At 32.6% G+C, this 21661-nt stretch overlaps 5 protein-coding genes, 1 non-coding gene and 1 pseudogene across 8 annotated transcripts; 2 read left to right on the top strand and 5 right to left on the bottom strand.

The window, feature by feature from the left end:
• The first annotated feature begins 126 nt into the window (after positions 1-126).
• LOC146902234 (peroxidase 25-like) lies at positions 127-2029 on the top strand (annotated as a pseudogene). The gene is made up of 4 exons (XR_015022049.1): positions 127-378; positions 834-1013; positions 1142-1304; positions 1458-2029. The product of XR_015022049.1 is annotated as a peroxidase 25-like (transcript).
• Positions 2030-3195: 1166 nt separating this feature from the next.
• LOC146902233 (histone H2B-like) lies at positions 3196-3591 on the bottom strand. Its single transcript, XM_085737127.1, has one exon. The coding sequence runs from the start codon at positions 3589-3591 to the stop codon at positions 3196-3198; it is 396 nt and encodes a 131-aa protein (XP_085593253.1).
• A 2493-nt stretch (positions 3592-6084) lies between these two features.
• TRNAS-GCU (transfer RNA serine (anticodon GCU)) lies at positions 6085-6166 on the bottom strand. Its single transcript has one exon. It is a non-coding gene; the product is annotated as a tRNA-Ser (tRNA).
• A 222-nt stretch (positions 6167-6388) lies between these two features.
• On the bottom strand, positions 6389-8952 carry LOC146902231 (protein BUNDLE SHEATH DEFECTIVE 2, chloroplastic-like). The gene is made up of 5 exons (XM_085731728.1): positions 8817-8952; positions 8622-8719; positions 7708-7777; positions 6798-6894; positions 6389-6659 (listed from the first exon to the last, which is right to left on the bottom strand). Exons 1-5 carry the CDS (start codon positions 8872-8874, stop codon positions 6581-6583), a joined length of 402 nt encoding a protein of 133 aa, XP_085587854.1. The 5' UTR covers positions 8875-8952; the 3' UTR covers positions 6389-6580.
• A 158-nt stretch (positions 8953-9110) lies between these two features.
• Positions 9111-12024, top strand: LOC146902230 (uncharacterized). 2 transcript variants are annotated; one of them, XM_085731727.1, is made up of 9 exons: positions 9111-9162; positions 9300-9427; positions 9746-9833; positions 10127-10209; positions 10307-10345; positions 10780-10850; positions 10926-11040; positions 11186-11319; positions 11724-12024. In XM_085731727.1, exons 1-8 carry the CDS (start codon positions 9117-9119, stop codon positions 11258-11260), a joined length of 645 nt encoding a protein of 214 aa, XP_085587853.1. In that variant the 5' UTR covers positions 9111-9116; the 3' UTR covers positions 11261-11319; positions 11724-12024. The 2 variants fall into 2 exon arrangements, with proteins under 2 accessions (XP_085587853.1, XP_085587852.1); XM_085731726.1 differs by having other exon boundaries at positions 11655-12024.
• Positions 12025-12197: 173 nt separating this feature from the next.
• Positions 12198-15447, bottom strand: LOC146902229 (FkbM family methyltransferase). The gene is given in 3 exon segments (XM_085731725.1): positions 12198-12542; positions 12544-12750; positions 14742-15447. Coding segments are annotated over 3 exon segments (969 nt in total). The 5' UTR covers positions 15348-15447; the 3' UTR covers positions 12198-12386.
• Positions 15448-17202: 1755 nt separating this feature from the next.
• LOC146902228 (beta-glucuronosyltransferase GlcAT14B-like) lies at positions 17203-20160 on the bottom strand. Its single transcript, XM_085731724.1, has 4 exons — positions 19492-20160; positions 18851-18926; positions 18615-18730; positions 17203-18179 (listed from the first exon to the last, which is right to left on the bottom strand). The coding sequence occupies exons 1-4, from the start codon at positions 20048-20050 to the stop codon at positions 17665-17667; spliced, it is 1266 nt and encodes a 421-aa protein (XP_085587850.1). The 5' UTR covers positions 20051-20160; the 3' UTR covers positions 17203-17664.
• Positions 20161-21661: the final 1501 nt, after the last annotated feature.

The raw sequence follows: 21661 nt of genomic DNA, 5'->3' as shown, positions 1-21661 counted from the left end.
AATAATTGAGAAAAACTCAATCATATATAGTGATATCTGCTTTTTGCTACAGAGAAACCATTATATATAACTAATAATCAGTAGTGACACAAATGCTCTGATAGCAAGGAAGTGAGAGAACAATCTAAAACCAAGTGTGAAGTTGAGTCTTAAATCTTAGTACTTGTTAGTTAGTGCAAAATGATTGTGCAATTGGGCTTCCTAGTGATTTTGGTGATGACTTTGGCAGTTAATGCCCAACTGAAAACTGGGTTTTATTCAAATTCATGTCCAACAGCTGAGTCCATCGTACGGACCACAGTTGTATCTTATTTTAACAAAGATCCAACCATTGCTCCTGGCCTGCTCAGGCTTCATTTCCATGATTGCTTTGTCCAAGTAAGCTAAGTGTATGTTTGTTTGCATTGGTGGTGAGTTTGACAAAATTACGATGACATTGTGATTTTATTGAAGCTTAAAGTACCGTTTTTGTCAAAATCACGATAGCTTACGTAGTTCAACTAATCTCAACGTGAATCCAAAATGCACTACTTAATCCTCCTATTCTTCTTTTATATAAACCCATGCTATGTATAGTGTTTTCTTTTACAAAGGTTATATAGTTTTTATAATTTGAATCTCCTGAGGACTATACCTGTTAGTTAAAAATTGTAATAGGTAAATTATGAAATTATTGAAAGCTATATTGTTGAATTTCCAATTAACTATACGAGTATATCATAATTGGTAAACTTTTTTACTTAAACACTAGTTGGTGACTATACATTACTGTATCAATTTATTTTGATATGCAAATTTAAAATCATTTGACAATATCTCTCCCACTCCGACAGGGCTGCGATGGATCCATATTGATTACAGGTTCTTCAGCAGAGCGAAATGCATTGCCAAACCTTGGTCTAAGAGGTTTTGAAGTGATAGATAATGCAAAATCACAAATAGAGGCCATATGCCCCGGAGTTGTATCATGTGCTGACATCCTAGCATTGGCAGCTCGTGATGCTGTCGATTTGGTATTAAAGCAATCTTAAAACTTACTAAAACTCACTCTACCGCATAAGCGCACACACACAATACATTGCGTGTTTGAACGAACCATGATAAAATCAACACTTATGATTTGTGAACATGAATATGACAGAGTGATGGACCAAGTTGGCCAGTACCCACAGGAAGAAGAGATGGAAGGATTTCTTTATCATCTCAAGCCTCAAACTTGCCTTCTCCACTTGAACCTGTTTCTGTCCATCGACAAAAATTTGCTGCCAAAGGTCTAAATGATCATGACCTTGTTACCTTAGTTGGTATGCTTTCTTTCACAACTTTTAATTTTTAAACGAAATTGGATCAACGACAACGAAAAAATAAAATTAGTCTCTAATTACTTTTATTATATGTTCCTAGTATTTGCTATACATTTATTTATGCATTGACCTAAACTCTTGATTTGTGTGAAGGTGCACATACCATAGGCCAAACAGATTGCAGGTTCTTTAGTTATCGTCTATACAATTTCACAACCACTGGCAATGCTGATCCTACTATAAACCAAGCTTTCTTAGCCCAGCTTAAAGCAATATGTCCAAAAAATGGAGATGGTTTGAGAAGGGTGGCTTTGGACAAAGATAGTCCAGCCAAATTTGATGTGAGCTTCTTCAAAAAATGTACGCGATGGTAACGGGATTCTAGAGTCAGACCAGAGGCTGTGGGAAGATTCTGCTACAAGAAGGGTAGTGGAAAATTATGGTGGGAATTTTAGAGGGTTGTTGGGGTTAAGATTTGATTTTGAATTTCCAAAGGCTATGATTAAGTTGAGTAGTGTAGATGTGAAGACTGGTACTGATGGGGAGATTAGAAAAGTGTGCTCAAAATTTAATTGATAAATCAAGAAAAGGCTAAAAAGTATGCTACTTCAGGCATATAACAGTAAATAAGTGCCTAAACAATATCATAATGAAATAATTTATGTTCCTGAAACTGAGACTGATATATTGAAGGTTTCATAACCAATTGGTCCTTGTGTTTTGAATTAGTACTCTCAAGTGTTTTGGTTCAGATTGAAATCACCGCGGGCTTGACAAAATCACGGTGCAATTTGATTTTATTGAAGCTAAGCTCTAAAATGTAGCTTTTACAATTCATGGTGCGGTGATTTTGTCAAATTCAACTAACAGAGATACAAATTATATCAATGTTACGCTGTAATTAAAATCTCGTTCCCTTCAGGTCCGGTCCAAAAGACAGGCCACCTCAATTTTTTTTTTACCAAGAATGTGCATTTATATCAACTGAAAAAATGCTTCATCTTTTAAATTAATCTGCATGCCTCATAGCCACTAAGCTATGGATATTGAAAACAAGTCAACACTTTTTTTTTTTTCATCCACTCAATCTTAAATAGTGCAAATGAATATGACAAATAAAATTTTATTTTTCCATTCGGGGGATCGCACATATTCGGCAGTACTTGTTGAGTATGAAAAGTTTTTAATGTTAGTTGAGTTTCCAGTTCTCCAATAGATTTGCCAGCAATTATACTTTTTTAGGATGATAAATACTTTCTTTTTCATCTTTATTATGCAACTATCTTATATTATGTCAAGTAATTTTTTAGTTTTTATATATAAATAGTATTTTGTTTATAAAAAATCTAAATCTTCATAAATAATTTTGCATCAAAAAATACATCTTTTATAAAATATATATTCCAACAGGCCTTATTTTGAAATTCATCTTGAGCCTTCACTTTTATTTTTCACATTTTTTGGAAAGTAAATTAATGTTTATGATTAATATATTTTTAATTTTAAGAGTATTAAAACATATGTTGAATCTCAAGAATTCATAAAGACCTTCCAAAGCCGGCTTCACCTAAAAAAACTTCAAAAATACAAATTTTGACTTCCCCCAAACTAAGAGGACTTTAGTATTATGAAGCAAAATAAACTTCCCAAAGCACCCCCTTCTCAAAGTTAAGTGCATAAAAAGTGGAAAAATCATGAAACATAAAATGCTCCATAAACAATATATTAAATTTCCTTCAAAAACAATATATTAAATTATATATGGTATATTGTAAAGGGGGAAATAGGGGGAAATTGAACTATCGTCCTGTATTTGACTTGAAAATTAACATGAATCCGATAAATTAAAGAGAAGAAGAGTTGAGTTCATGTACTCATGCACCATCATCCATCAATTACAAGACCTATCTATATCTTCACGGTCTTTAATATCTTGTTCATGAGCCAGATTGGTTTCAAAAGTGGTACAAGTTATATAACCATGAAGGTTAGCAAACCTAGCCAAATCTCCGGGAAAGAGTTGTTTAACTGCCGCCTTGAAATCCTTTATATTCAAACTTGTTTGATTGGAAGCAGCAGCATTCTTCGCAGCTTCGTCAACAATCTTAAGCAATACGTTGTTCATCATCTCGTTCATCATATCTATGGCTTCAACCGTGATTTCTAATTCAGGGTTCTCCTCCTTCGCAACTTCATGGATGTGCTTTTCAAATTCCACAGTTTTTCTTCTCTTTATGCCGCTTGCACCAGCTTCTGGTAGGGTATTCTTCTTTGTAGTTGGTGCCATCGTGATTATTCAATGCAAATATAGGGTTTCTTTAAACAAAAGGAAGTCTTGGTCTATTTCTTGTGAACCAAAATTAAGGTAGTTTTGTAGTTTAACTCATGTAACAAATAACAAATAGACAAAAATAAATTTAAATATTAAAAAAATTGTAACAAACTTGATAAGAATATATATATGTTTAGTTTTTTTTCCCTTTATCATTTAAAAAGTGTAACAAACTATATGAGTATATTTATACTTACTTTTTCATTATCCCAATTCTACTCTTAAACAACTTTTTCTATAATAAAGATTGTTGTTGGTGTCATTGAAAAAATTAGATTATATTTTTTTTGTTATATTGTTGGTGTCATTGAAATAGATAATCATGTTTAGTTTGGTTTGTTATAACTTGAAAGAAACAAACATTTATATTTATATTTTTAATCAAAATTTCATAAAAAAAACATCATTCATAATTTCCAAACGTCAATGCAATAAAAGGAGCGGAAAGACGGGGCACGCCCGTCTTTTCACTAGTTATGTCTAAAAAGAATACATGGTAATTTTTTGCTGACTTTTTCACTTCCAATTATACCCTTTAACAAATTTGACTATAAGAATGTTATTTTGTTGGTGTTGTTGGAAAAGATAAGAATTTATATTATATTGATTATGTCAATGAAAAAGATAAGTATAGTTTTTTTTAATGAAAAAAGATAAGTATAGTTTGTTACAATATGAAAGTGCAAAATATCTAATATCTATATCTATAACTTTAATCAAAATCAAAATAATTTTAAACAAAATTTCATAAAAAATATTGTTCATAATTTATATGCATTAGCACAATAAAAAGAACGAACAAACGGACATCAAGTGCTAGTCCGAACGCTACTATAAAGAGAATACATGGTTTTGGGCAATGGAAGCTCCTTTCAAAATAAAAAGAAATAGATAAACTACCTAATAGATCGATCAATGATATTTAATTCATTCCAAAAAAAAATCAATAATATTTAATATTTTTTATGGATATTACGTAATACTTAATATTTTGTTTTAGCAAATCCCAATATATATATACTATATATGACGAAAATAGCACCTTTCGACTCTTTTGGACTAACTTTTTCTCTTTTCAAATTATTCACAACTTTGAATACAAATAGCACATATAACAAATATATAAGAGTAAATTCAAATATTAAAACAAATTGTATATGTTCAATTTTTTTCCTTATCATTTAAAAAAGATAACAGATGAGAGTGAATTCAAATATTAAAAAAGGTGTAACAAACAAAATATTTATTTTTTTGTTACCACATCAAATATATCATATAGCAAACATGATATGAGTAAATGTCAAGTTTTTGTGGACAAATTATAATTAAAATAGTTTAGATGAATAGTATAATTGAATGATAAAAAAGATAACCTAAAATTATGTATCTTCTTCGTATTAGAATAAATATTTTTTGTTCCCTAGTTACATGAGTCCATATCCTTGAGGAAGGGGACATGAGCTCCAACAACACAAAAGAAATGAAATGAAAATACTAGAAGCCCCTAAAAAAGATAACAAAAAAATTATATCAATCAACATGGCAAATGAGACAAAATCAGGAATGACGTCAAAAGTTTTCTATCAGAAATTTCTGTGTGTAAACTATAACTTGATTAACTAACTTCACAAAAAACATGATTCAATTGACGAAGGAGATCAATGATTGGGCAGATAAGTTGCATTTGTTTTAGGAAAAATGTTAACTAGTGCCCCAAGGGTAAGATTAAGGAAACCAAATATAGTATAAGGACCTTGGAACTTGTGTAGTCAAAGTTAAAAAAGTGTAAAGAATTATGTTTTCAATGTAAATATTTCCTTTTTTGTTTCTTAACTAAAGCGTCTCCTGGACACTAGTTAAAAAGACCCTTGTTTTAGTTATCGTCTATACAATTTTCCACCGTTTGCATTGTTTTTTTTTATATGAAATCACTGGCCATGCTGGTCCAACTATAAGCCAATCTTTGTTTGCCCAACTTTAATTAAGTACCATGCTAAAAAAAATGAAGATTATTTGAGAAGACTTTGGACAAAAATAGTTCAGCCAAATATGATGTGAAAATTTCTTAAAAATGGACCTGATTATAATGAGATTCTAGAGTCATATTAGAGGCTGTGGGAAGATTCTGCTACGTTAATGGTGGTGAAATATTATGTTGGGAACATTAGAGGTTTATTGGGGTTTAGATTTGATTTTTTATTTCCCCAAGTTATGATTAAGATGATTAATGTATATGTATAGTTGAAGATTGGTTTTGATGGATAGATTATAAAAGTGTGTTCAAAATTTTAATTAATCGTTTGTGTAAACGATTGGTTAGTGAGTTTGCCTGAAATATGCTAATGTTAATGTGAATTATTAGTATAAATTATTATATTTAAATAGCTTAATATGTACCGTGTGTTCTTTTTGTCACACACACAAAAAAAAATAGCAAAAAATTAAAATCGTCGCCTGAGAGATTCGAACTCTCGCGGGGAAACCCCATGTACTTAGCAGGCACACGCCTTAACCACTCGGCCAAAGCGACATTTGTGATACTATGCACGCAGTACCTGAATTTAAACATTATTTTGCTTTATTTTTTGGTCTAATAGACATCATTTCATATTTTTGGACTAAATTATTTCATTTAATTATCCAAAACATGAATCTTATAATCTTTTATGATATATTTAGTTAGGTTAGGTCATTACAATTGCTTGTGCTGCTTATTAGTTGAACTTTTTTGCTTAATCCAATCAACAAAATATAGTAGAATTACACTCATCCATGGAACAATTATAAACTCAGTCAAAATCTTATTACCACAACAATACAATACATAAATGAATAGGCATTACAAAAAAAGACTAACAACATAGGAACAACTGGATTTCCACTTCCTTTTCTCTTTGTTCACAGCTAAAAGCAATCTTCAAGATTCAATCTAGCCAATCTTCTTCTAATCATCAAATGTGCTCATGAATCCACCAATAAAACCAGCCCCATTACAGCTTCCACACAAAATATCCTTTTTACCCCTGAAACAAATATACATACATGTTGCAAAGGGATGATTATAATATGGCACATACTAATACATCTTTCAACCAAGAACATAACACAGTTACACATGCTCATACAAGATAACAAAGGAGTGTGTTATTCAATACAGTTACCTGCATAGCCAGCATAGTCCACCAGCTTTAAATCGGCCATTGAAGTGATCTATCAAATTAACTCCAGAACCTTGGCATTGTGTACATTCTATTGCACCTGGAATTGAGCAAAAAGTTATCAGCCCAGTCGAAGCAATCTTTATGATCTATCTCTTCTATAGATCCTGATTCATAATATGTAGGTAGCTTCGCCTAAATCTTTCATGGAAAAGGTTTGGATAGAGTTTTGCATAGATGCATTGAAACTAACCTTTGTTCTTAATTATGACTTTTTGATAATGCTAACAACACAAGCTCTGCTACTCGCATGAAAAATGAGTATAAAGTGTTGGAGGAACATGAGCAAGAGCTCACGAACCTAGCCAAACATGAAGAAAAGTTGAAGAAAAAGGATAAGTACGAGGAAAAAGAGAAGGACATGGATTTGAATCCATAAGACGGTTGATGCATTGACATCTATTGGTGAGCTGATGTTTATAATGGAAGGTTTGCTTGAATGCTGATGCTGATCTAGTAGAAATATCAGCTAGCTCCCCAACTCCAAATAATTGGTAACAAAAGCAGTAGCCCTAAAATATGCTTAAAATATCCTAGAGAATCATCAACAACAATAACTAACTGATAATACGCGAGAAAAATCTCCAAACTATTGGGTTATCTCACGGAGAACAAAACTAAAGATTGACAGACTAACAAAGACACTATGTTCTCGCCGGCCGGAATCAGCATGATGTTCGACTGTATTGTTTAAGGTGACACAAGTGTTTCGTAAAATATGTGCTTAACTCAAATATGAAACAGACTGCTATAAATGGCGCTCATTAATTTAAAGGCATCTTTGAGTAATGATTAAAAAAAAACTATGACGTATAACCATAAAAAGAAAGTTGAAATCTTCATTTTCACTTACCATTTCCAGTACAATCAGCACAAACAATGCTCTTCATTTTTGTTGTGCCTTTGCTACTATCTTCTGTAGCCTGTATTAAATCAAAATCAAAGACTTATTCAGGATATATGCAGCTATGACAAGTATCAGGAAAAGGTCAAACCTATTACAGATCAGTTGTACACACAAGACACCAACTCTAACCGTTATTTCAACACTTCTCTTCCATTGTTAACCACGACACAATAGTAAAAACTAATTACAGGGGTCTTACTAAAGAGGTTCCCCCGGTGTACTCTTTAAGGATCCTAAATTTAGAAATTATTCCTTCAAAAAGCCAACTATTACAATTTCCAATGCAATGAATACAGAAATTTTCATAAAAATTTACTATTTAAGATCTTTTGTTGTTACATGTCCTACTTTCTATTATTGAAGAAAAATTAAACTGGCTACTGTACTGATCTACCAAAGGCTATGGAATATACTAGGATCCATAATTCACTGTTTCAAATATGAAAGAATGAAATGGAATCAAGGAGGCATAGGACTAAACCAAATTTCTCTTTTTCATTTCATCATAAAAATATCTGCAAAAAGGAATGATTGTATGCAAATTCACTTTATTCTATCTAATGTCACTAACCATTATACAACAGATATCCAAACATATAGCCCTGACATATCCTTTCATAGAATTCAACTAATCTATGAAGCACTCCGGGACAACGACTGAGACACGTCGACACCAATGATAATTTGAGAAAATGAATTAACTGAATATAATCACATGTGTCGGTGTCATATCAGACACCAGAACATGTCAACACTGGACACGTCTTCAATCAAAGGTTGGTTGTTCAGTACTTTGTTTACATAAGAGACTGAATAAAAAGTATTTTATTTGTAAATTGGGATACTAAAATCAACCTCACCTTAACTACCAAAGACTGAAAGTTTCCAGCTTTAGAATTCAGAGAAACTTCCTTCATTGGAAAAGCCTTTCGGACAACCGAATTACCAATAACAGCTCCTATTAAAAGTGAAACAAATTCTCATCAATACATGCTTTGTAAAAAAATTTAAAAATAAAATAAGAAAACATAAACACACATAAAAGTTAATAGTACCAGGTGTGTTTGAAGATTTCAAGGAAGGAATAGGAGGAAAAGACAAAGATTGCGCCATTATAGCTTGGTCTGAAGTGAAGTGAAGTGAAGGAGTGAACTGTTATCGGTTTCAATGTGATGAAGTTGTGAAAAAGATAAGACTTATAATGAATCCGTGGTTAATTAATATTCACACTTTTATTACTTTAATGCCCTTAGACATGTTATAATGATGTCACAAAATGATGGGCATAGCTGTAATATCATTCTTATTGTTCCACCACACAAAACAAGGTGATAGATTTTGTGTATCAGAAACAAATGGCAACCACTTTGTTGTCCGTACACCGTTTTCTTCCCTCCCAAAGTAAGCAAATTTGCATGTAACTTCCATTCATACGTGTTCCGTGTAGATTTAAGTCAAAAAAGTTGATATTTTTGCGAAGATTTCGTACACTTTAGTTTGATATTAATTGTGGGCTTTTGATGTGGTTTTTGTTTCAGGGAAGGAAAATACTGGATACTTGAGTGGTTTCAAGAATTCATTGTGTGGAAGAGTTGTGTTCAATCCAAATTTCTCTAGGAGACAAATAACAGGAAGCCATGGAAACCGTTTTGTTGTTAACTCACTAGTAAGTTGTTGCAATCTCAAGTGGCTCTATGTTACTTTTTCATGGTTGCTTACAAAATGGGTTTAGCTTGTATTGTACAAGTATCTTTCATGTATTACTACCTATGTAGCACAAACACTTCAGATTGAAAGCGTGTCTGGTACAAACATGTGTCCGGTAGCACCGACACATGTGGTTACATCCAGTTATTATTTAACTTTCTCCAATTATTATAGGTGTCTACATGTTAATGTTAGTGACGTGAACGTTGTCCGTGTATGCGTCAATGCTTCATAGGTTACTACTATGACTTCTAACTGTGAATTTCTATGTTGACAGTTTGGAATTGGAAGGAAGGCGAAGAAGAGTATTGTCAGAGAGACTGTGATTCCTGAACCAGACTACAGAATTCCAGTTGTACTACTTGGTAGGTAGTTACTCATTCTCTTTTCACATAATTTTAGGCTTACTATAATATAATTTAGCCAGTTACAATCTTACGAAGGACTGTGTTTGATTCATCTGAAAAACAAGTTCCCTTTGTTAACTGTCTATTGCCTTAATTTTGTTGGATCCTTTGGTGCTAGATGAATCAAAATCTTGAGGGTAATTAATTGATTATTAGTATATCAAAGTGTCCTTGAGTCTTTTTTGCATTTCCTTGTATAAGCAGATTAATAAACATCCTAAAATATTGATGACTTAAAATTGTACTATCAGGTATAGCTGGTGGGTTAGTTTACACAGATAATCTAGTGCCTGCAGTACCTGTTGGTCTCCTTGGACTGCTTTTGTTGGTCCAGGTAATTATCAGTAAAGAAACTGTAATTAAGAAAGGTGCAAATTAGCATGATTATCCAAGTACTTTTTCTCTAATTATTTGTTTTTTTATTTTCGCAGGCAACTAGAGTGAGATTTGTCTTTGATGATGAAGCTCTGGTTTGTTTCCTTCTTACCTCTCCAAGAACTTTCTTGTTTGTCCATAGTAGTATTTTCTTTCTAATCACTTGCTTTCCATCATTTATTTTTCTAAAAACCCTTCATGATATCTCGAGAAACAGTTGTGTTTCAAGCATTTATGTCTTAGCAAGCTTTTTCCGCATCTTTCTCCTTCTAATATTGCATAAGTTCATTATTAAATTGCATCCTTTGATTCAAAAAGACTAAACCTATGTTATATAGTTCTGCACTTTGACAATTGCTACTTCATAGCTTATATTGATATCCAATAATCATCCACTTTTCAGTTACCATTCTAATCTATAACTTCATCTGTATGTCTCGATGTTATTTAGTATTTACCATTATAATGTGTTTTGTATTATGTTATCTTTAGCTATTCATATTAAAGTTACATGCAAAATGTGATTTAGGAGGTAAAGATAGGCGATCAGCTCGATGAATCGGGTGAGAATGCTTTTGTCGGTGGAAAAAATCGTTGGAAGTAAGTATCCTATTTTTGTTTCAGCATTGATTAGACTATAACAATAGGACTAAAAAACATGTTTATATGTTGTAGGTACTCAACCTTTGTTAATTGGGAATTCTGGTGGCCAAACTTCCCTATATTGGTTTACTTCAAGGAAACACAAACAAAGCCTGAAGGGCAAATTCATTTCTTCCCTATAATCTTTGTAAGCAATTTAGAAGCAAGTAAAGTAAATATACAAAATAGGAAATAGCTCAGAAATTGAACATCATTCTTGCAAGAGTTGCAGACATTATAATCTTTTAACATTTTCTTCATTGTTTCTTGCTGGTTTATTTTTTGCCAAGCAGAATGGGAAGCAGCTTTATGACATTATGGTGGAAAGAGCTGGCTCTTCAAAAACTAGTGCTCCGAAAGAATCCTAAAGACTTAGATGTGTGGCTTGAGCCTCAGGAATCAATGTTTCTAGGCGGTAATTGTTTTGGTAATTGACACAATATCTTCTATTTGCACATAGTTTTAGCATCAACCACTTTAGGCTGTTTCTGAGATCCTTGCTTAGGTTAATAGTTCTGTGACCTATGCCTTCCCTTTATTTTGTACCACAAGAGGGTCTTAAGATTTTTTAGAATAACTGGTTATGTCCTATTGGAATTTTACTGCTGTGCCACATGTCAAATAGCACATGCATAGATGTATGAAGCGTTTTTATTAACATGGCATCAGTGCCTATATCATTGCTGTTGTATCAGTTTGGCAGTATATGTATAATAATATACAATGGTTCTAAAGTTTCTTAAATGCTCTTTTTTTTTACAGAATTACAGTTTTGAAACCATAGAAATCCTGCAATGAAGTTTCTGAAGTTTGGGTTGTTGTTCTTTGTAGCTAGTGGAAGATGACAAAGATTTCCTGTTTTACCTTCCACGCAGTGCTCTCGGATGTTTTAAGTAGCAAACATGTTGAAGCTTAATAAACAATTCATTTATTATTTAGTCTTGCTAGCATATAAGCATAGTACATCTTATTTCTTTGAGCTTTCCAGTTATTTACTTTATACCGGTGCAAATGCGATTTCACAGTACCCATTTATAATTTATTCGGATCATGCTGTCTTCTGCAGATAAAATATGTTTGGATTCCATATTGGTTATGACATATCAAACCTGAGAAGCTTTTGTATTCTGAATATCTGATACACAGGTTTCAATTTAATTGGAAACTTAAGGCGTACACTTAATAAATGCCTACAATTAAAAGCTTGTATACAACCTCACTAAAACCCGAAGGATCTACACAAGAATCATATGAAATGTAATGCATCTTGAATGGATGCTTTTGCATGATGATGTTGTTAAGCAGCTTGCGGTTAGCAGTGCAGTTGCCAGCTATCTCAACTGTTTCCATCATTTATCCACAATCAATTCATCGAATTGTTCACTGCTCAACAATTTGCTGACGCTCGGTGTTGGTCAACTGGAAAGTGTTGATTCAAACTAGGAATGACTTGATTTTCCATCTAGAATCTGCATAACTGAACCAAAATTACAATCAATCCTTTTTGATGCAGTGTGCATCAGTGCCATGTTGGGTGCAATCATGATAACCCACACTACGGAGAAAGTCTCGAATTTCTTTAGCACTGCTATTACTGGCCTGCAACAAACGCTCATCTTCCTCGTATATGAGATAAGGAGCTTGGCTTCCCCTTCCTTGAGAGTAACTTTGAAGCTCCTTTGAGAACATGATATTCCCAGCCCTGAACATCTATTTTGAGCAGAAGCACACGCTCTGATGCTGGAATCACTTCATCCAGTGGAATAGTGCGTACTTGAAAAGCTATTTCTTCATTGGACTTAAATGCCAACTTTGCTCCAGTGGCAGAAACCGCACTGTTGTCCAGCCTACCAACCAACTGGTAAATTAAGACCCAAAAAGAAAAGGAAAATAACATCAGCATATGATTATATGAATGACAGGTATTAGTAGCATTGCATGATAAATGGTTTGACAGGTAGTAGTAGCCTCATTTATAAATTTCCACCTCATAACCATTTCATTTAAATAAACATACACTTTCATGGAATCAGGGTATCAGACTAGACAGCAACTATTATCAAAACCAAAAATAGAACAATTTTGGTTCAATTTTCAAACTGTTATGCACACTCCATCTTGTGCATTATAAGTTTCTATGGGAAGTGATTATCATTGGTATGGTAGCACATTGAAATATGAAGATCGCATTATCTGCTTGCCTAAGAGGATACTTAAAAATAAAAAAAATAAAAAACACTTGCCTAAGAGGAGAACATAATAGACACTTTATGACCATGGTAGTCAAAATCCCGATTTCAATCCTAAAATCCTAGAATTTTGCGATTATACTTGCCATCACCGATTATGAGTATACACAAAATCCCAATTTTGTGGAATCTTGTGTAATCCACTTTTCTGTGAAACAATTCCACGATTATGGTCACGGTGGTGGAACTACAAAAGGCAATTTAAGTTGCTGTTTTGTTTGAGGCTTATGGCTTTGATTTAATGTATTAATTACATAAATATTTCAAGTGTTATGTTGTTGATATTCGAGTGTTAGTGTGTTAATTAAGTATTTTAAGTTTTAATTGTGTAAGTGTTATGCAACTATGCTATTATGTGAGTAATGCTTATGAATTTAAATTTACACAAGTACTTCAAGTGTAATTTAATTTTTTTTTTTTATCTTACCTATTCTATTTTAAATGCATGTATATGCATATATTTGAGTTCTATGAATTTAGTATAATCCTACGATTAATGTAACGATTCTACGATTTACGATTTTACTCCCCCTTACAGATTATACGTAGAATCCTGATTTTGACTACCTTGCTTATGACATTCATCCCAGTTTTTACAATGAAAGCAGACGAGCTGGCTCTGTAATGAGTCATGGTATCATTGTTCAAAATGTCATTCCAGATGAAAGACCGAGACCAATTAATGTGTATAAATCCGTATATTTGTTAAGCAGGGAATCCATAGCCCTGTCTGAGATAATCAGGTCTGTAAAATCCAACAGCCGTGATTGTTCTCAACTGGCTCTAATAACATAAAAGTATCTCCTAGGGAAGCTAACAGCAGAATTGTCACCTGACTAGGAAAGTAAAAACTCATAAATCTGCACAGTACACTAATTAGCCTCAAGTTGATCAAACTTTCAGCAAGAGTACGCAAATATCCTGAATATTAGCTCCATACAAATGGCACACCGGGTCTATCCTATTTAGCATGTTAATAACTTCGACTAATTTATATATTGTATTATTATTATGTAACACTGAACCTTCTCTAAAATAAACTAAAGAGACTAGACTTTAAACACCTCTAATTGCTTATTATACTCGAACTAGACGGAACTATTCAAACAACCTAACCAATTATATCATTCACATACAAGTAAAAATCTTGTGCAAGATTGCACGGATGTGGAAAAAAATAGCGGGAAAACACCGCCAGGTGCCAAGTGTTATTAGCATACAACTTTTTCTTAAAAATTAAAATAGATAGATAGCATTCTATGGTGAATCTTGCAAAGTAGGATTAAGATATGGAATGTCCAGCCGGAAATTCAGGCTGATTCATCTTCAACTTTAAGAAAATCAAGGAAATAAGTTCCCGATTTCACAATTTCATTCACCATTAACCACCCCTATACTTTCTAAAGTCTAAACATCAAAACAGTTCTATTCATTTTTTGAGCTCATTACTGTAAAAGAATTCAACTAATCACAAACCTAAGTTTCTACTATAATTCCTCACTACATTTCAATTCACAAAATCACCATAAACTATATGAACCAAAATTCAATTCAATTCAAGCAAAGCAAAAACCACAAACTTAAACACAAGAAACCTAACCTTATGAACGGTAATGTTACCAAGACGATCCGAAGCAGCAGCCTCAAACAAAGTAACCAAATCCGCAACTCTATTAAAATAAACCCCTTCACATAACTTCTGCAAATTCTCAAACACAGGCTCAAACGCCAAAACCCGAAACCCCATAACCGCAGCAGCGAAACTCGCCATTCCCACATTAGCGCCCACATCAACAACCAACCCATCCATCCCCTCACTCTTAGCTTTCTCAAGCACCTCCTGAACAGTAACCGAAATATCAGGTTTCCTAAAAGCTTTCCCTTTAAGCAATCTGACAATATTCTTATGCGGTTTATCAGGTAAGTTTCCGAAATCGGAAAGCGAGAAGAGAAACGGGTAACGAACACCTTCAACGACGCTGGCGACAATAGGGTGAGATTGTGGGGATTTGATGCAATCGAAAGGGGAGATTGAGTTAGAGAAGAAGTTGGTTTTTAAGGTGATGAAATTAGGGTTAGGGTTTGAAGGAGGGGTGAGGAAGATGAAGTATAAGAAGAGTAAGAGGAGAGTGAAAGAGAAGAGTAAAAAAAGAAGCTTTGGGGAGAGTAAACGAGAGGGTTTGTCTCTTTTCCATGCATTTGCCATGGAAAATGGACAGTGGAGATTATTGAATTTGAAGGTTTAAGGTTTAATTTAGGTGAGAATTGAGATTTGGATCTGTGAAATGGTTCTAGGAAGAAGAAGAAGTGACTGGCATACAGAGTAAAGTTCTATTTTAACTAACTAATTTTTTCTTTTTCTTTTTTTGGTTAATTCTTAACTAATTCTATTTCTATTTGGTCAATTTAATGAATTTTTTAACTGACTGTTTACTTTTCTATTTCAGAATTTTGTTTTTTTTTATGAAATTATTTGTGAATATTATTTAATTTTAAACTATTTGGGTGATAAAAATAGCAAAGATGATTCTGCTATAATAACAGTATTTATTAAAGATTCTTCTAAAATAACATAGCTAGCCAATTTTTTTGTTAAGAAAAAACATAGCTGGAGGTTATATGATCAAATCAAATTATGTCTATTTAGATTCAACAAAAAAATATATATATATGTCTATTTAGAAATAACTTTTTATCACAACCTTATAGCCTTTGTTTACTAATTTATAGTAGTGTTTCTTGATGAACTATTTCAAACAGTGTTTCATCTTATAGTTTTTTTTTCTCGATTTTATCCTTATTATTTTAAAAAATATATATATATGTCTATTTAGAAATAACTTTTTATCACAACCTTATAGCCTTTGTTTACTAATTTATAGTAGTGTTTCTTGATGAACTATTTCAAACAGTGTTTCATCTTATAGTTTTTTTTTCTCGATTTTATCCTTATTATTTTATTGGGTTAACTAAGAAATGGTCCTTATAAATATTCGTAATTTTGTTTTTGGTCTCAATAAAATAAAATCACATTTTTAGTCCCTTTGGCATTTTCCTTAAGCAATTTAGGGACCAAAAATGTTGACAGAAATTTTTGACAAGAGACTAAAAATGATGATGGAAAAATTTTAGGGTCTTGTTAACTAGTGCCGAAAAAAGAAATATTTGCATTGAAAACATCATTTTTTACACTTTTTAAATTTTGACTACACAAGTTCCAAAATACTTATACTATATTTGGTTTCCTTAACTAGTGCCCCCGGCACTAGTTAACATTTTCCAAAATTTTATAGGAGTAAAAATGCCGACGGAAAATTTTACAGAGACTAAAATGTGATTTTATTTTGTATGAACTAAAAATAAAATTCCGAATATCTATTGGGACCATTTACTTAATTAACCCTATTTTATTTGACAAAATTGAAATATGAATTAAAAACTTACTTGTATATCACTGTATGTTATTTATTTTGTTTTAACAAGGAAAAAAACTCTAGTAATCCAAACTTCTTCTTTTTTGTGGTGGCACGGTTTGAACCCTTTAACAAGGGAAAAAAAACTCTAGTAATCCAAACTTCTTCTTTTTTGTGATGGTCGGGGTTTGCCAACCCTGCACTCGTATATATTATGCATCGTCCATACCAACCGAATTGCTCACAAGAACCTAGTAATCCAAACTTCGAAATTGAAGTAAGTATACCATTGCATATTAATTTAATATGCTAGTTAAACTGCAAATTTTATCTAACACCAGAGATTCTATCAAAAATAAATAAAAAATTTAACACCAGAGATTAAATCCGCTAGCTTATCAGCTACTTTAGACCAAAGTGAGTCTAAAATTTTAGAGAAAAAATATAACAAAATAAAATATTATGAAATGAATGTGTATAAATTCTTAGGAGGATGCTTTCACAACATAAAATTCATACCAAGAGTATCCAATTCAATATGGACAGTAAAATTTTTCCCCTAACAAATATGAACTGAATGAATGGACTTTATTTAATGGAGAATAAAGAGATGAGTATACAATTAGGAAAAGCTAGATTCTCAGTTGGTTGTAAAAGGAAATCTGTAGATAATATTTAAATGATAGTATCCGTACTTCCTAGTTTACAATCAAATAGACACAAGCATATCCCTCAAAAAAAATAGACACAAGCATATGTTATACACTGAAATCCCTCGCACTACTACTAATTTATTTGCTGCAAAGACATTCTACAGAGTACAACCCCATTGCATTGGTGGCTTGTCATAGTAATCCAGTAAAATATAAAGAATAATGTGAAGCAGCTGATAATACACATGGACAACAAATTCTTGATCGTGTAAAAATTAGTGTAAATAAAAATATATAAGCTGTGATTCTTAAGAAGCTGCTAGCCTCTGTGTTCTCTGTTCTCTTTTCTCACCTTTCTTGACTGGTCTCAAAGCAGACTCTTGTATCAAGTGGACATAGCAATATCAATCGTTTGCATGTAACTCTAATAAGTGATAGAAAAAACAGCAATGATATCTCAAGAACACTGATTTTTACGAAAATCTTCGGCTGATAATAAACCATTGATGAGGTGTTTAAGCCTTTTTGCACCAGGGCCAGGTTTAAGTTCAGTGATGTTTTTTACAAAAGAATATGGTTTGGCGATGTTTGGATTTGCATGACTGAACCACATACCAGGGACATAACCATCGGCATTTCGTCCCAATAGCTCAGTATCAATTTTATCCAAGAGAGGCTCGTTCCTGCCGAATTTCCGACCAAAAGGAGCGTTGCTTTCCACCATACTCTGGTAGTGTTCAGCTGTAAGGAAGTGTGGATGTTGTTTCGGAGGGTTGTCCCATGATATGAAGTGGAGGTCATGGTTCACCGTAGTGTTGCGGAATTCCTCAGCATTGCAGATGACTGTGTGGAAATATCCTTCAGGGGAAGATAGAAAGTTGGCATAATACATTAACACTATTCTAGGCAAGTTATCCCATCCCCATAACATATATTCGACAAATTGGCGAGAGAGCATCATCCATGCAGAACCTAAGCAAAATCAAATAGCAAACATAAAGCATATAGCACAGATGTAGTATAGAACCAACCAAACGAATTCATGTTAATTTTTCTAGATTCTATGTCTTCCAGTTATGAACAGCTAATGAAAAAGCTAAGCTGATGAATAGGTATTGTATCTCGCAGATTCAGGTAAAAAGCTAATGAAAAAGTGAAAAGATGATCTAGCACTTCTGAGTAATCATACTCAAAGCCACAACTACTTGAGTTTTTTATAAACTAGATTCACGACACTATCATTCTTTCCTCATTTCTAATATCTACAACTTAATTATGCAAGGGTGATGCCTCACTACCAAAACATTCTACAAATTTATGACAACAGATTAATTAAGCGGGTGTGAAGAAACTAACAAAATATGACATTGAATCGAAATGAGAGGCATCAGAAACCAGGTTTCTCACCTGTAAACAGCTTATATGCTGTGGGAACACTTCTTTTCTCCGTCACCCAAAACACATCAGATTTATTAACGCTATAAAGAGCTGGATCAATTATAACAGGCTTTGCTCTTTGATCTCTATCGAAAAACAAACAGTAAAGCAAAGATAAATTCGACATTTCACAAAATTGCACTCTACATTCGATTGATAAAGAAAATCAAGTAAATCACATTAAATGAAAAGGATTAGGAACATACTCCTTCCAGCCAATATCACTGGTGTGCTCAATGAAGTTAAGGTGTCTTGGAATAGATGATAGTGTATGTAGTAGATCTGTTGTACAAAAGAGATGTTAAATGTAGTTAAGTGAAAGAGTCAGTAGTTGATTATCAAAACAATACATCTAGAGTGTTGGGATGGTATTAGAATCGATACATAAGCTGATAATCTGCTCCCCGAAAGCAGCATATAATCCAGTTTCAATCCAAATCAATTTTGAAAGCAAACTATCAAAATTTTCATACAAGTGATAACTTTATAAGAATATTAGTATGCATCCAATAAAAATGTGCATAAACTAGTGAGTTAGGATAAGTTTTATCTAATTGAACACAGATTTAGAACTAGATCACACATTTAACTTTTCAGAAAGTTTCTATATTTATCTAGGAACAAAATTAGCAACAAGAAAATACAGCTGGCAAAATCATCATAGATAAATATCAATCCTTAAAAAATAAAATATGCATTCCAAAACAAAAACATCACTACACTAAACTACAACCAAAACATAAACACAAAACAAAAATATTGCATTGTTTCTTTCACCAAAACACAAACTTTAAGGGCTAAAAAAGTAGATAACAAGAAAAGAAGAAAGAGGGTACAAAGTACAAACCATCTTGTGTAAGCAAGGGATAATCAGAAGCACTAAGATTAATAAACCAATCCCAATCCCCAGCTTCTTTAAACAAAAGTGCAGCAGCATGAAGAGTATTAGTAACCATAGTAGGACCTCTATAAGTAACCAAATTAGCCTTAACAATCATCCTAACATTACCCAATTCAGCAAAAAGTGGTTCATTTCTAACAAAGTTAGCAAGGTCCAATCTTTCTTTAGGAGAAGCTTCTAAATCCAAGTGAACAGCATATTGATTCCTTGGATGATAAAGGGCTTTAAGGGTTCTCTTTAAACTCTCTCCATCACCAACTGAACCTGAGATCAAGTAAGCGATCCTTGGAACTGAGTTTGTAGGTGATGTTGAAGATACTCTTAGCTTTGATTCAACGAAATGAGGTGTGTTTTTGCTTGTTCTTGAGTGGGTGAGGTAGAGTAAGGAAGAGGAATCTGAGGAGATGAAGATGGAGAGAAGGATGAGAAAGGTGGTGAGGAGTAGAGAGAAGATGAGTGGTAGGAACCATTTTTTCTTCTTGTGTTGTTGTTTGTTGGTTTCCATTGGAGAGAGAGAGAGAGAGAGAGAGAGAGAGAGAGAGGTTTTGGGGTTGAAGAGGTAATTCGTCTTGATTAGTCGTTAAGTGGGTCTTCTGTCTCTAACGACGGACAGACAGAAGTGGAAAGGGAAAGTGTTGGTGGAATTTAATGAACATTATTAGGCATTAATAGAGTATTTAGTGAATGTATACTAGTTAAGATATTTTTTCAAAATTTTACTATTTGATAAAAAGACTTTTTTTTTTTGGTAATAGATAATACACACCCTTGTTTTTTAAAAAAGAAAATACACGTTCTTGTTATAAGACATACACCCTCCGATCACTAATATGTTAAAATCTACTTTTAGATACGTTCAATTAATGATGTATGTAGTCTTTATTATATGTCACATACATCATTAATTGAATGTATTTAAAAAGTGGATTTTTGCTAATATTAGTGACCGGAGGGTGTATGCTTTTGAGATTTTAGTGTCTCATGATATAAAATAGATCATCAATTTAGTTTTAAAATTATCTTTATTTCATCATTTGTCCTAGATTAGTACTCTCTCCAATCATTTTTATTATAGACGAGTGGATTAGTCAAAATTGATGTATTTGGTCCATAAATTTTTATTGACTCGTAATACATCACTTATAAAAAGAACTAAATATATTCTCTTTGATCTCAAATATAAACAAAAGCTGGTAAAAGAAAGTTGATGGATTTGACTGAACTTTGAGCAAAAGACTTACTTTTTTAAACAAAAAATTGGACAATTTTAAGTGTGTTTGAAATATTATATGATCATTTATCGTATTGCATTTTTATTTTTTTCAATAACAAATATATTTTAAAATATAGATTTAACCCTCCAAAATACTTGAAAACCCTTTCTCGAGCATATCCTTATCCTTATATTTTAGATCGGAAAGACTAATAAGTAGTCCTTCTTGGTCAAAAATAACAAAATCATAAATAGTATAAGTCATAGTTTTCACATAATATTCTTAATCAAGAAAACTAACATAATTAAAAGACATACATTCATTCATGATGATGGGAAGTTGAAGTAATAATTCCCTAAATTTCAATCTATCTCTTTCTCATTCGTTCTTTCTCGCAAACCGTTTTTGATGATTTTGTAAATTAGCTTATAGAAGAGTAGGGCTCATAATGAACGAAGCCAGCTCCAACAAAGTTCCTAGTTCGAGACGATAATTAATGCATTCAATTTGGTTCATGAACCAAATATGCTTAATTTTAGCCGAAAAATTAAGTTCATTAACAAAATGGGTTCAACTTTAATTGTGTGTGTGTGAAATCACATGTACTAATTTTGTATTTTTTTTTTTGCACATTTATGTATGTATGCACTTTGTATTTGTGTTTGTACTTTAAACAATAATATGTTTGTGCTAAATTTTATTTTAATTCAATTTTTTTCTTTTTAAAAGAAAAATTAAAAGGTCAAAAAGAAGATTTTTGCGTTATATGATTCGAACATACGTATTGAACCTAACGAGCCTAATCGAGCTGCTTGTGAACTTTAAACGAGCCGATCAATCAAAATAAAAAATGGTTTGCTTGAACTCAAGTCGAGTTTTGAGTTGAACAAACTTTTATCGAG

Source organism: Medicago sativa, chromosome 8, assembly GCF_051527215.1.
Source record: "Medicago sativa cultivar Bolivia chromosome 8, Bolivia_mono, whole genome shotgun sequence".
Taxonomy (NCBI): Eukaryota; Viridiplantae; Streptophyta; class Magnoliopsida; order Fabales; family Fabaceae; genus Medicago; species Medicago sativa.
This window is presented reverse-complemented; position numbering and strand designations above follow the sequence as displayed.